This window comes from Bombus fervidus, chromosome 15 (assembly GCF_041682495.2).
Source record: "Bombus fervidus isolate BK054 chromosome 15, iyBomFerv1, whole genome shotgun sequence".
Classification (NCBI taxonomy): Eukaryota; Metazoa; Arthropoda; class Insecta; order Hymenoptera; family Apidae; genus Bombus; species Bombus fervidus.
Window position 1 is genome coordinate 1,500,488 of NC_091531.1, and position 14,696 is coordinate 1,515,183.

At 34.5% G+C, this 14,696-nt stretch overlaps 1 protein-coding gene across 1 annotated transcript; it reads right to left on the bottom strand.

The window, feature by feature from the left end:
- Nucleotides 1-517: 517 nt before the first annotated feature.
- Nucleotides 518-6,015, bottom strand: LOC139995164 (very long chain fatty acid elongase 6-like). The gene is made up of 3 exons (XM_072018402.1): nucleotides 5,900-6,015; nucleotides 1,692-2,097; nucleotides 518-1,207 (listed from the first exon to the last, which is right to left on the bottom strand). Exons 2-3 carry the CDS (start codon nucleotides 2,015-2,017, stop codon nucleotides 658-660), a joined length of 876 nt encoding a protein of 291 aa, XP_071874503.1. The 5' UTR covers nucleotides 2,018-2,097; nucleotides 5,900-6,015; the 3' UTR covers nucleotides 518-657.
- Between the last annotated feature and the right edge of the window lie 8,681 nt (nucleotides 6,016-14,696).

Consider the following 14,696-nt stretch of genomic DNA (forward strand, 5'->3'; position numbering starts at 1 on the left):
CCGTCAGTTCGTTCTTTAGTTAACGAAAGCTTTTTTTACAATGAATATTTCCATTCACCATCATATATTTTCGTAACTAGACATTTCCATGTCCTACATATTGCTGAACAATACAATCAGGATATCTCAAGTGAAATCTTCCATAAAGTCATCTATTATCGATTATCTATTATCATGTTACTGAATATTAAATTGTTTGTCATTAAAATATCTTGAATGATAAACATAAATTTATTACACAATTGAATTCGGCAAACAAGAATACAACTAAAATCACAAATCGAAACGTACATTACAAAAAGTTCTTTTTAGAATTTTTTGTAAATCCTTTTCTCTTATTAACATATTCCTTAAAAATATTTCAAAGATATGCGTAACGAAATTTCACTCTTGATTTTTCATTTATTCTAACTTTTTCACGAGTAACTTTTTTGAAAACCTTCATATCCCATATCTTAACATCAAAAACACTATTATTGTTTTACAATATATTAATTATATATTGTTTTACAATATATAAATATCTTATCACTGGCATTATGTTACAACCAATTTCTATCGTTTTGAACTAATACAGACTTCTGAAACACGTTGTGTTTTCACGAAATGTTATCAGAAAGCGTTTATAGAAAAAGATTTCACAAACTTCGATATACTTTAGCTAGTCTTTGGTTTATAACATTCCTTTCTGCCATTGACGTAAACGTTCTTTCCGACTTTGTTTTTCCCTTTGTCGGAAAGATAAGCCTTAAAGAAGAATTTTCCAAATAGGATTAAATAACTGAAATAGATGGCGAAACCAAATATAAAATTTTTATGCGTAGTGTAGCATTCAAGTTCATAAATTTCTCGATAATGGTAAGCCGCGATAGTTACAATGCAACCAATCGCCATTTGTACCAGCTGCATCGTAGTAATTATTATGGCAAAGCCTTTTGGTAATTTGTATTGCATTGCTTTCAAAGTATAATAAGAATACATCCAGGAATGAACAAAGTAGTTCATTACGACATACCACCTTATGGCTGCTGTAGTCTCCGCATATGTGAGCCAAGAGTAGAGAACAACAGTTAAATGATGGTAAAAATGTAGAAATATCAATGGTTGCTTTCGTAACACAATGAAAATCGTATCGCCAAATTCTGGGATCTTTGATAAGATAAATATCCATGTCCAGAAGCCGGAAACATGATCTTGCAAAAGGTTGCTGAAAAGAAAATAATTCCATTCTTATTGTATATCACAAATTAACATATTTGAAATATCGATTCATTTTGTGAATATGACATGTAAATCAAAGCCATGTATTATGTTCCATACAATGAAACAATAAGAACTTTGTTATTTTGATTTGGAAATATAATCATCCAATGTGTATAGTATAGGTCGATATTTTGCGAATTGGTAGACATAACTGATTATATCAATCGATGGAACTCATTTCAGAAAGAAATTTATACGTGAAATCTTTTTAGAGAATTATTATATGAATAATATCGTAAACAACTATTAAAAATATATTTCCTATTTCACTAACTCTTTCCACATATCAATGTTCTCTAAATACCAAGCATAAGAAATTACTTCATATAACAATTCATTTCATTAATAGTGTTTCATTAATAATTATTTTTTAAAATCGCCATTCACCTGAAAATATATTCAAAGGTAAAATATGAAAGTAGCATTACCTAGGTATGCAAATACTATGGTAAAAGCCATGGTGTCTCAATGTAGAGAACATTTCTGGTCCTGTTCTACAAAATCCAATAATGGAGAACACTGCAAGCAATCCACTCCATAATGCAAGCGGACCCTTCAAATCAAACTTTGGTCTGCTCGACATGTAATACTTCCCGCCAAAAATTAGGATCACGTAAATAATACAGCAGTAGTAGCAGTACTGAAAATTTTTCTGCAGCCATTTTTGAGTGTCTGGATAGAAGTATGTTTTTTCGAAGTTGAAGACATGCGAGTAGGTAGGTTCAATGATCTGCAGAGAATCCTCGTTATTCATCGTAAAATATTTTTTTCACATCCACTGATCGCAAAACAATTAAAGAAAATACACAGTCTTTCGTCCACGTTGTCGATTGACTAAAATGTAAGAAGAAGAACTGTTAACATTTTCTTTTAAAACTATGGAAATTGAAATATTTAATAAATAATGAATTAAAAACAGTGTAAAATGTTCAGAACAAAGTAATAAGACAATACAAACTAATAAATTAATCATTTTTATCTATCGTATTTAATTACAATGTAGTACTAAATATTATTGTAAATTATTCGTATCATTTCAAATTTATGGTGACCAAAACTTATAATTTGAACCATATTAGAAAATAATATTCGAAATATATGTTCTACTGTTTATGAAATAAAAGTTAAAAGTTTTTGTGAAGAGAAGTGACGTAAAACATTTATCTATTTCCTTACAAAATGTTAGAAATATTTAAACACAGCATTAAATGTTTTCTTACAATTATACGATATAGACGTTTATTCTGCTTTCGCAAAGTTGCTTTACTTTTATGAGCATCGTTTTTGATCAGAATTCATTACGTTGTTAATGTTTAATGTTTGTTACATTATTTACACTTATACAACATTATTTATACTTATACACAAATATTTACACTTTTGTTTCATATTCATATATTATGTTGTATTATGTATTTATATGTCGCGTTATCATTGGAGTTAGGGGCGAATAATGAATCTTCACGTGAATTGGCCATCGCTGTTATGTACTATCGATGATAGTTATTGATACAAACGTGATTATTACAGAATTTAACAAGTAATGGCGGCGATTGAATAATCTAGAAGTCGATGACAATGAATTTAAGTTCGATAACGAATCCACGGACAACGGGATGACGAATGCGATGTGATACACGATTCTGGTGTGACTCAACGTACTTGTTCACTGTACAAGTAGAACTTATCGCACTGAATCTTAGTCCAAGTGTAACTGCCCCTATATACCCCTGTCCGTACCTCTCTGTAACCCTCGGGTCAATCTTTATTTTTAAGGAGAGCTATTTGATTAATCTATACCGCTGTTAGGTACACGCCCCTCCCGTGACCGTGGCTACGTTCAGCAACCCATTATGTCACTTAGAGCCTAAGTTCACTGTCATTAATTTCGGAATTAAATCATAAACAACTATTTCTCAGTTTTATTATTTAAATACAGCTATAATAAAATGTCTGGACTAGAGTATTGGGAACCTTCCCAAACATTACAAAAGAAGGGCCCCGATGTCCTTTCATTTCAGACATGTATATACAGGATGCTTAAAAAAGTTGGTACCAAACTTGAGAAGCGCGTACGAGTACTCGCTAAAACCAGCAAAAACGTCTTAATGTACATGGGTCTAAAGAATATTACTTATTAGGGGTGTTTAATGCATAAAAGCACAGTTCATAGTGTACCAGTTGGTTCGTTGAGTGAGCTGATACAATGACTTCCTCTAACATTGAAACTAAAGGTTTTGGATCTATATTTATTAAGAACTTTTTGGTTCTTTTGATAAGTACTATATGCTCGTGAAGTGCGGCATCAACTTTTATTGACATCCTATATATATACGCAAAGACCTCACTCCAGGAGCAAAATGTCGAGCACATACATACTTCGGGCACAATTCTATATATATTTTTTGCGGACAAGACTCAAAGTAGTTATATATTAATAGCACGGATTTCAGTACAGTTTCAAACATATGTATATATATCAAGGCAATAATTTGGACCCATTGCAGGTCTAACACGAAACTAACAGGTGGCGACATTGGTACTAATTTTTGAGTTGTTGAAGTAAATGCGAGAGACGTTCTATTCTGGTTTACTATCTAAACTCGTCAGTAGGGATTACCTAGCACAGAATCAGATTTAGACACCAAACAACGACAAAGGAGCATCGTTTTGGAAGTTGTATGTATAGGAAGTGTTTGGAGGTGTCGTAAACCACTGGTGACAGAGTGGAGAAATTTCGTTTAGATTCTGTAACAATACGAATAACAATATTATTCATGCAAGATAGAAAATCATCAGTACATAAAAAATTTGGACGTTTTTGATTATTGAAATAGAAAAAGATGGAAGCAGATATCTTTTGTATATAAGGTGAGGTATTTAAATGGAAACACCTAAAAATCTCTGTAATTAATGGTCGTATGATAGCGCTCTACAGGATAAAGTTATATTATTTTTCCAAATAATAATAATTTAAAACATAATAATATCCAAGTTCCGTGACACATGCAATATAAAATGTCATATAAAGTTTTCTCTGAGAATCATTTTTTTTGTAAGATTTCAAGATCATCGTAAATTTTTTTTAATGGGTCCATATATTTCTTTGTATATTGAGCGATCCATCTCGGTATTCCCTAAAAAAGTCTTGTTCTATGTATGTCGAAAAACCACTAGTTTATCAAATATCTTAACATCAATTTTTTCAAATTTAATGTATGAAACACTTATTTTACGAACCGTCTCAACCTATACATGAAAACAGACGCACAAGGATTTAAAGCTGAAGTATAAAATATATACGCATATACGTCGCAGAAGAAATGTTTCAACAGTTACTTAAACAGCTCCTTTTTGACCAAATTTTATTTATACTTTTTATTATTCCTACAGTTCAGAGAAACTTATAATGCAACAATATTTTGAAAAATTACAAAACATAAAAACGAAGCGTGTGAAATATCTCTCATATCATTCCGTATAAATAAACGATATAATAACATATAAATAACGTATAAATAACATATTCAACATTTTCAACTAGATATTGATGACTTTGAACCAATTTTTCGACCGCAGCATTGTTTCAATCATACAAGCAATTGCTATAGTAGCTCATTAGGATTCAGAAATGTGATATGGGACACCAGTCGATATTACTTTACTGCATGATATAATGCGCTAAAAGTCAGGATGAACACACTAAAAAAGTCATTAAAACTTTTGTAGCGTTGCTCAAGGAGTTAACTGTTACAAAAACATTGTATAATTTTGAAACGATTTCGAATAAATGAATTCGATTTCTCAGCTTGGACACGTTTGTACGGGGTTTAATTTTTGTACAAATATTTAATTATCAAAGAGCAGGAAAAGTTGAAAGATTAACTATGACAAATTATGAAAATGAGGAGACGTTGGATAAAAATGTCAATCCGGATCTTTTCTAGCATTTGTCCAAAAAATCCAAAGTGTGTCTAAGAATAATAATAAGGACTTCATTCCTGTAACTATTCATGCCAAGTTGGAGAAAACAGAACTCGTCTTACTTGATTCTTTTATGTCTGAATGCATAAAAACAATACTAATATATCGTACGCAATTTGGAGACAAACTTAATGATGAACATGTTTTTAGCACCGTGATTACATATGCACTTAAAAGGCAGGATTTCAGAACCCGTCCGTTAATGCGAAAGTTTGCAGAAGAATACGGAGCAACTATGCCATAATCTCTACGTAAAACTATATCTAACCATATAAAGATTTGTACCGCGGTATTGGAAATTGAAGCAACCGATGTTAGCAAGCAAGCAAATGAGATTCCAACAAAAAGGTAACAAAATCAAAAAGAAAAGGTTTTTGCTTAAAAATGTGCTAGAAACATGTATATACAATACACTTGTGTATATAATGAACAAAATAAAACAAATTGTTTTTCATATGAAACTTGCTTTTCAATCGGTTGAATATTCGAAACATTAAATTAACTATTACAACAAGTTGTTCGTCATCATCATATTTTGCTATGGAAAATTTTGCTTTTCGATTTTAGAGGTTACACTGAACTTTTGAAAATGAAGTATCAATTTTTTTAACAAGGAGAAAAATATTTGCGTGATAGTGTTTATAGTACATACCAAATTTCTTTTTCAAGACGATGATCGACACCGTACTTGTAGATATTATTTCTACACTAGTAACCAAACGATTATGACTATCGGTTAGTGGATAAACATCACCATAAGCAGCTGAGCGTTGAATGTCTAACTGTTTCACTTCTGAACCGAAGTAAAATATACACATGCCGGATATGTAATCACAGCCTGCGTACGCAATTTGCAAGTACAATACGGTCTCGCATACTACTGACACTAATATTGCACTTCGATTAGATCTTGTTTTTACTTTCCTCGTTCGTATCTTTTTGCCGAGAATAAATAAGGTTATAGAACCTGAGGAGAAATTTGTTCCGTCACTAGAAAATTCTACATTATATATTATCTTTATGCATGGATCTTTTATATATTTAACGGACAGCATGCTAACAATGCGAGACGTGTGTTGCAGCAAAACTGTTCGTATCATTAACAATTTATTTTGCTGTTACGATTAATGTGCTGTTCCGGAATCGAAATGACAAGCCGGGTACATTCATGATTTCGTACGCTCCTGTTAATGTACCGCGCATGCGTTGCGTCGCGAGGATCAGAATTATCTATCGATACAGCTGATAATAAATGAACTGACGCGTTGCAGGGAGTATTATGCAGAAGAATATTTAGCATACTTGGACCGTGCAGAAGGACTCGACAACTTGGAAAATTGAGATCGGCGTAACGAGAAAGCACGGCATGTATTTGTGTTTTGTGTGGACAGCATCACTGCTGAGAAAAGATGGAAACAGCCATTAGCATATTTCCTACCGAGAACAGGAGGAATGAGAAGTAATGAAATAATCACATTACTGGAAATATGCTTAACGAAATTAAAAGAAAGCGCAGCGCGCGTATAATTTTTGACGTGCGACCGACGTACAAATAATCAGAAAGTATATAGACATTTAGGTGTGACAGAGAAGGTGTCACATAAAATAAAAAAAAAAGAAATCGAATATGAAAATAAAAGATAAAAATAAAAAAAATAAAAAAGAGAATTTATTTCCTAACACTTATTTTACACTAACTACAATTTATTTCTGAACTCTAGCCGCGACTTTTCAAGATTGAAGCTCTTACAACTTGACTCTCGATGGGATCCGATTCCCTTTTCTTTGTTACTCTTCAATATCCTCACTATCCACGCGTTTGTTAGGCGTCCACGACCTTTGCCACGCACGCCTTCCTCTCGAACATTCGGAGAAAGGACCGTTGGGATATTGATGGCTCATCAGACACTTCGCTTCGGCGATATACATTGTCGCCGAGTGTAGCCACTTCTTTATCTTCGTTATCAGTCCATCGGTTTTGAAGTGTACCAGTCGTGACAAAGGCTAGGGCGCGGTTTCCTACTGACCTCAGGAACTCTCTTATTTGTAAGGTAATGCTATCTCTCACTATGAAGTCAGCCAACAAAACAATCGTGATCGGAATTCCACGGTTTCTAAAGAATCAATTTCTTCGATGCTTCCAAAGGAGAGCTTTCCGTTAAAGCTGGGGAAGATCTACTACGCCCAAGAAGACATCAATAAAGAAGGCCGCAAGTCTCAAGAGCCAAGAGGAAGGGCGAAAAGCAGTTGGGATTTCCTCAACGACAGAAATTTATTTATTTTCTTTGGTTTTTTTTAAATAAATTATTATATTTTGATATTTTGTACTATTTCTAACATTGCTTTATATGTGTCATCGCCCAAAAATGTAGTAAAAAATTAATTCCTCTTTCCTAGTCAACCAACAATTAGTTTCATTATTGCACAATGTTGCCGTTTTTATACTTGTCAATCTCGACTAGAATAGGAAATATGAACTTTTCCGTAGAACCGTACAATGAAATAAGTTCGTGTAGCGTGGAACTCAATATGTTTTTATCTATACTAGTGTGCAAACAAACAAGGCAGATCCCTGACTGGAAGCTTAAATACATAGGTTCCTGTATATGCTAAGTTCCAACCAAACAGCACAAATCCTTAATATTATAAGTTCCTGTAAAAGCTAACTTTAGTTGACCTGAACACTTGACCGCATATTACATATTACAGCATCTGTACCGCGAAACAACTAGAACTACGGGCGTGAACACTCTTATTTCCTCTCTGCTATTAATTAAATCAGTGGAAATTGCTTCAGTAAAAGAGGAATAGCTCCAAACGGTACATTTTAATATTATTAATTTTTTGGTAAGTGGGCGCAAAAAGGCTATGTGATCAACTTCCGGAACATTCAAAGGAATCAATGGAAGAAGAGCGCTCGGTTCCACGTTATTATTAATCAATTGGTTTATCTGAAAATTCAGAAGAGTACCAAGTACGTACCTCGCCTTCATTTACGTGTAGTCGACTCAATTTTAACAATCGATAGCATGAGGCATGAGCACTCAAATCACCGCTGCTTTTCGTTTCACGTTCCGCGTTTGGTTCGTGCGCGGCTCCTGTCGCGATCTGGCGTCACGATTTAACCCTTGTTAAGTACATGCTGATGAGCCGAACTCATAACTGCACTTGGCATATTGTAATCTTACGACTAGATCAAGTTTCGTGCCGTGTATTGTCCATTTGTTGAGTTTTTATTTAAATAAAGTTTAAAATTGTTACGATACGGGTCGCGACTATTGCTACTATGGTTTAAATTCTTTGTTTGGCCTATTGGTGGTGACCCGACAATACGCTTCGAACATTTAATTGAAATTAAACTTAAATAGTTAAGATTGCGGTCTGAAAACGTTGTAGTAATAATTTTGCAAACTATTTTGTTAGTGATAATAGAAAAGTGTCTTGACAGAACCAACACATCGAGCATAGTGCTAACGAAGAATTGTATTAATATAATAATAATTGATATTGTGTCTAAAATGAACAAAATATACATATAGAATGTATGGATGTGTTCGTATATATCGCAGCAAACTATGTCTTTTATAAAAATAGTAAAATATACGTAGCTTTATTTATTTTCCTAATGAACGCGTACAATAAACAAAATTAAAAGGAAAAGGGGCTATTAAAATTTTACCACTTTCGCTGCATGTAAACATTTTCACGTTGTTCTACAATTCTTGCGACTGACTTCCTCGTTCGCACCTGTTCCTTGCTGGCATTTGCGTCACGCCTCCCGCTTTTATTCCCCGACTGGCCAGAATTTGTTTTCCCTAATCTACAATATACTAACACGATCTCTTTCTATGGCGTCGTTCAAATCGCTCGAAATTTAAATGCCAGATACGAAAATAATAATTTGTATACAGTGTACTTCCTAGTATACTAACGATTGTATCCTAAATTAGTTACAAATGTGATATATGAATATATTATTCCATTAATCTGTACACTGTACAGTATTAATACATTCAGCGTAATTTGTTTCAATACGGATACAAGCGACGTTTTTCAATTTGGCCACTAATAAAACGTGGTTTTGATGATTTTGTATTATAGTATGTTGCAATTTAATGCAATTAAGTACATATTTGTTGGAATTTCAATAAGATAAGTATAAACGAGTTGAAATTTTATGGTTTAAGCGCTTAAGTATTACTATAAAATATTTTACAGTACTTTGCGCCGCCTTTGGAAAGATTTCATATATTTAATATGTTGTTTAGTAACTAGTCAGTATATAAATAAGTAATGTTAACCGTTGTTGCATATTTGTGTAAGTAAAGCATAAATAAAATAGAAATTATTTCATATGTTTTAGTGGACCTAATTTCTATAAATACAATGAAAATTATTTTTCACTTCTCAGCACATTTCAAAGTTGGTAATATTTGTTGGAGAAAAATTGTTTATTCTAAATCGAACTATATACGCATGTACATACTTCCTTCAGATTGTTTGATAGTGCTTCTCAAAACGAATTCATTAACATTCTATCTATACGACCAATTTCAATGAGTTATTAAGGTATCCAGTTTACAAGTTTACTGATTTTTACGAAAGGAACTACGCTGGAATAGTATGGGTCGTGTTCGCACGGTATGTGAAATTTATTTTTTAACAAATAAATTGAAATAAATTAAATATTAATGTAAGTAACTGTATATTATAGAGCTTTAATTGCAATGTTTTATGATGTGATCGTTTGGGACAGAGGCTTTTGAATAGCGGTACAGACCGAGAATGACTCAATAAGTAAATTAATTGTAAGTTGTCTAAGAAAGAAAAATTAATTTTCTGCCATATTCTTGTTAGATAGGAAAAGAGAATATTCCTTTTCAAACGATTATGGATTTGTTAATACATTTTCTATACACCATTTAGATTTAACATTAACCCTTGGCATTTGGCATGTTAGTTGTATTGGCATGAATATTTTTTTTATTGTAGCTAGGAACTACATATTTTTTTTCCTTAGCACGTACTATGGCATTTGTTAAGACGAATTCAACGACCTTGCATATGAAGACATTTACTGTTGTAAAATGTTTGTAATTCGTCACTTCCTAAGGAATCAAGCGAGCCAAAGTCTCTAACTATCGACTATTAAGTTACTGTCAACGCTGGAAACAAATATCGAATTTCTTATCTCCAATAATGCTTCTCAAATTCCCAAACATTATTAAATCGTGAGAATTCACTTTAGCCAACATACTTTAGTTGAATCGAAGAAATTATAGATGTTAAAAATGTTTTTTTTTTTATTGACTATTTGTTTAAATTTTTACAATTTGCCCAGAAGGACATTTGGTAAAATATTATAGCTTAAAGAATACAAATATAGCATGTGGATGGTTACCCCCAGCGGGGTTCCATCTTCTAGGTTGCCTATTGCATCTCTATTGCGAGGTCTGCGGGATGCTTCCTCTTCAGTCTTCTTTCTATTTTGGTTTTATTTGTTTCAGCAACCAGCTGGTTGGGGTGTGCTGCAAGTCTTTCTTTGTACCATTTTGCGTATCTAGCGATTTCCTCTTTGACTGTTGGAATTTTTAGATCTTTTCGTAGGTCTTCATTTCTGACGTACCATGGAGCGTTAACTATTGTCCTTAAAATTTTTGCTTGCTCTATTTCTATTTTGCTTATGTGACTCATTGCTGCAGTCCCCCATAATGGGACTCCGTATGTCCAGATTGGTTTGATTATTGTTTTGTATATATTTAGTTTATTCATTGTGCTTAATTTCAATTTTCTATTGATTAACCAGTACATCTGCTTCCTTTTTGCACTTATTCTGTTTATTATTGATTTTATATGGTGCTTCCATGTAAGGCGTGTGTCTAAATTTATTCCTAGATATTTGACTTGCTTTGTTTGTGCTATGTGGGCGCCGTTCAGTTGAATATCTGGCGTTTTTCCTTTTCTAAGTGTAAATGTTATGTGGTTGCACTTGCTGGTGTTCGCTTTTATTTGTTTGTTTTGCAGCCATTTTTCTATTTTTGTAGTGTGTTCTTGTAGTAGTGCGGCGGCCGTTTCTAGATTTGCATGCCTCACTAGTATGGCCGTATCGTCCGCAAACGTCACTGTTTTGCTGTTAACAGTTGTTGGTATGTCTGCCGTGTATAGTGTGTATAATATTGGTCCTAAGACTCTTCCTTGCGGTACTCCTGCCCTGATATCCTTAATTTCAGAGTATGCATCATTTATTTCTACTACAAAGGTTCTGTTGTTTAAGTAAGATTTGAGAAGTTTGTAGATTTGTTCTGGAAATTGCTTTTTGATTGTTTGAAGAAGTTTTTCATGGTTAACTTTGTCGAATGCTTTTTCGATATCCATAAAGAGTGCTGTGCAGTATTGTTTTGTTTCAAGCGACTGTAAGATTTCATTGACGAGTCTATGCATTTGTTCTATTGTGGAGTGTTTATTCCTGAATCTAAATTGATGGTTCGGTATTAGTTTTTCTTTTTCTATTGTTGGTTTTAAGCGGTTATATATTATTTTCTCTAATAATTTGGAATACGCAGGTAGTAATGATATCGGCCTGTAGGATGCAGTTAGATGTGGGTTTTTGTTTGGTTTGGGTAACATCACTATCTGTGCTATTTTTCATAGTGTAGGAAAGTACTGTATTCTCAGAATTGCGTTAAATATTATCGTTGTTAGTCTTATTGCCTTTGGGGGAAGGTTTTTTAAGATTTTCCCATTGATCAAGTTAAATCCTGGTGCTTTACTTGTCTTTGTTGCCTCAATTAAGTTTGTAACTTCTTGCGCTGTTGTGCAGGGTATGGTGCAGCGTTTATCAGTTGTGTTGCTGGCATTTTCCACTTCTTCATTTGTTTGCCATCCAGGGATGCTGTTATTAATTTCGTAGGGCGAAAATATATTTTGTAGGTGCTTTGAGAATTCTTCTGCCTGCTCTTCGTTGGTTCTGGCCCATGTTTTGTCCATTTTTCTGATTGCTGGGATTGTTTTTATTGTTTTCTTAATTTTGTTAGTGACTCTCCATAGGGAGTAGTTGGTATTCTCATGCGCGGATAGTGATTCGATGAATTTTGAGAATTCGTTATTATGATGTTCCCTTATTTTATTCTTTAGTTCCTTTGCAAGTTTATTTAGGTTTTTCTTGTTTTCTCGTGTTCTCTGTTTTTGCCATTTTGTTTTCTCTTATCTTTTTTCCCTGATTTTGTCTAGGATGTCCTGCGGAATAATTTTTGATTGCCTGCTATTTGTTTCATAGGTGGTGGTTGCTCACGCTGCTTCCTGTATTATTTCTGTCAAAGTTGCTACTGCCTGCTCAATGTGTTCAGTTGTTTTCAACGGGATATTGCAGTTGATTTTGTTTTCGATTAGCTCTTTGAAAGTTTGCCAATTGGTGGTTTTATTGCAAAGCAACTCTGACTTGTTATAAAGTAGTGGTTTGCTTGTATATTCTATTATAATTGGTGTATGGTCGGGGTGAAGCTCGAGGCTGGTTGTTATTTTTAATTTGCTTACATTTAGCCCTTTTGTTACTGCAAAATCCAACAGGTCAGGTATTTTATTGGGGTCTGTCGGCCAGTACGTTGGTTTTCCTGTAGATAGTACGTTGAGGTTGCTGCTTCTAATGTATTTTTCTAATGTTCTACCTCTCGGCGTGTTAATTCTCGAACCCCATAATGTGTGCTTTGCATTAAAGTCTCCTGCCGCTATATATTTGTCGCCTAAGGATTGGAAGTACTCTTCCCATTTTTTTAGTGTCATTTTGTGTCTCGGAGGTACATATACTGATGACATCTGGAAGTAATTGTCATTGGTTTGTATTGTGACAGTGGTTGCTTGTAGGTGTTCTTGATTTGTTTGACTAATGATTTGTTTGCGGATCTATTATTTGGGTCTCAACAAATATTGGCGGTGGTTTTGATATGTAAGTTGATTCAGTTGTGGTTTTGCTTGTCGGGTCATTGTCTATTTCTTCCGTTAATGAGCTGAAGGAGTTTCTTAAAGGTAATTCTTGCAGCCATCGCTGCTTTTCTGTATCTGGGTTTCCTGCAGCATTTGTGCCTGGAATTATTTTACGTTTTTTTCTTTTTTTTTTTTTTTTGCTAGTCTTTGCTAGCTTCCAGTTTTCGTCCTGGTAACTTTTTTCGTTATCGTGTCTGCACTCCTCCTGTCTCCACTGCTCTTCCATTTCTTCTGTTTCCATATCATTTTGGTTGTTATTATTTTGCTGTTGTTGCTGTAAGCCTGGTAAATCTGACGACCCTTTTATATAATATTTTTCTCCTTTGGTTGCAATCCTGATTGTTGATATCTGCTGCTGCATTGTATGTCACTATCACTTTTCGTAGCACTTCTCTGAATCACTTGACTGATGTAAAAAATGTGTATCAGGTGTCTTTGCAAAAAGCTTCCTAACATCTTAGGTACGATGCGCCACTATAGTGGCTACCGCGAATGTCATCTTATATTATGACGCGACATTGTAGTGGCTCATTCTACTGACTCATTCGCTCACGGTTTGAACTAAATGATCTTAATTTCTAAATAATAAAATAGATTCTAAATAATATAGTCTTTGTTTTTGATAAGCCAGTGTCAGGTATCAATTGCTGCTTTTCGTTAAAATAAATATATCATTATTAGATATCCTTTTTAACATGTCGATCCATATCCTTATAATTTTTTAGAATCTTCAACTTCAAAATGTCGCTTCAAAATAGAAAACTAAGAGCAATTTGACAGTCACAATCGCGCTATGAATGTGAAAATTGTGACGTGGGTTTATGTATCGTACCCTGCTTTAAAATATATCACACTCAATTGCATTATTAATTATTAAAGTTAAAGTATATGCATCATATTTTTAAGAAAAATTATATTTCAGTTATCGAAAACTTCATTTCAATGTGCTTGCATAGAGATCAGCATTATTCGTCGCACATTACAGTGGTGTATCGTTTACGCGTAATTCGCATAACTCTGCTGTACAGAGCAACAACCCCGTGCAAGATTCATGCGCTCCTTCTTTTTTTTTTCCGTGGAGGAAATCCGCAAGGACACCCTCCGCTTCTAGGGTGTCAGACTCCAACCGACCAACACCTCCACGATGACCGTTCCTCTTGCGATCGAGGGGTGCTCGGAAACCGCATAGGCGACACAAAGCCCCCCCCCCCCCGTTCACAACACTCTGTCCGTTAATGGAGCGGTGTGCTGCCATGTCACGTCGCGTCCCCACCCCAGGGGCTGTCCGGATCACCAACCAGACTGCTTGGTGGCTCCCGGGTGCTGGAGAGTCCAGCACATAATTTCAACCCCCATCGGAGGTCGCTCGGGGCCAAGACTAAGGCGACCTCCTTCCACAAGCGGATCCGAACTCCGTCGGGATCCGGGGCCTCCCGCGCTCCGATCCTCTCGACAGCCCCGGCCAACTC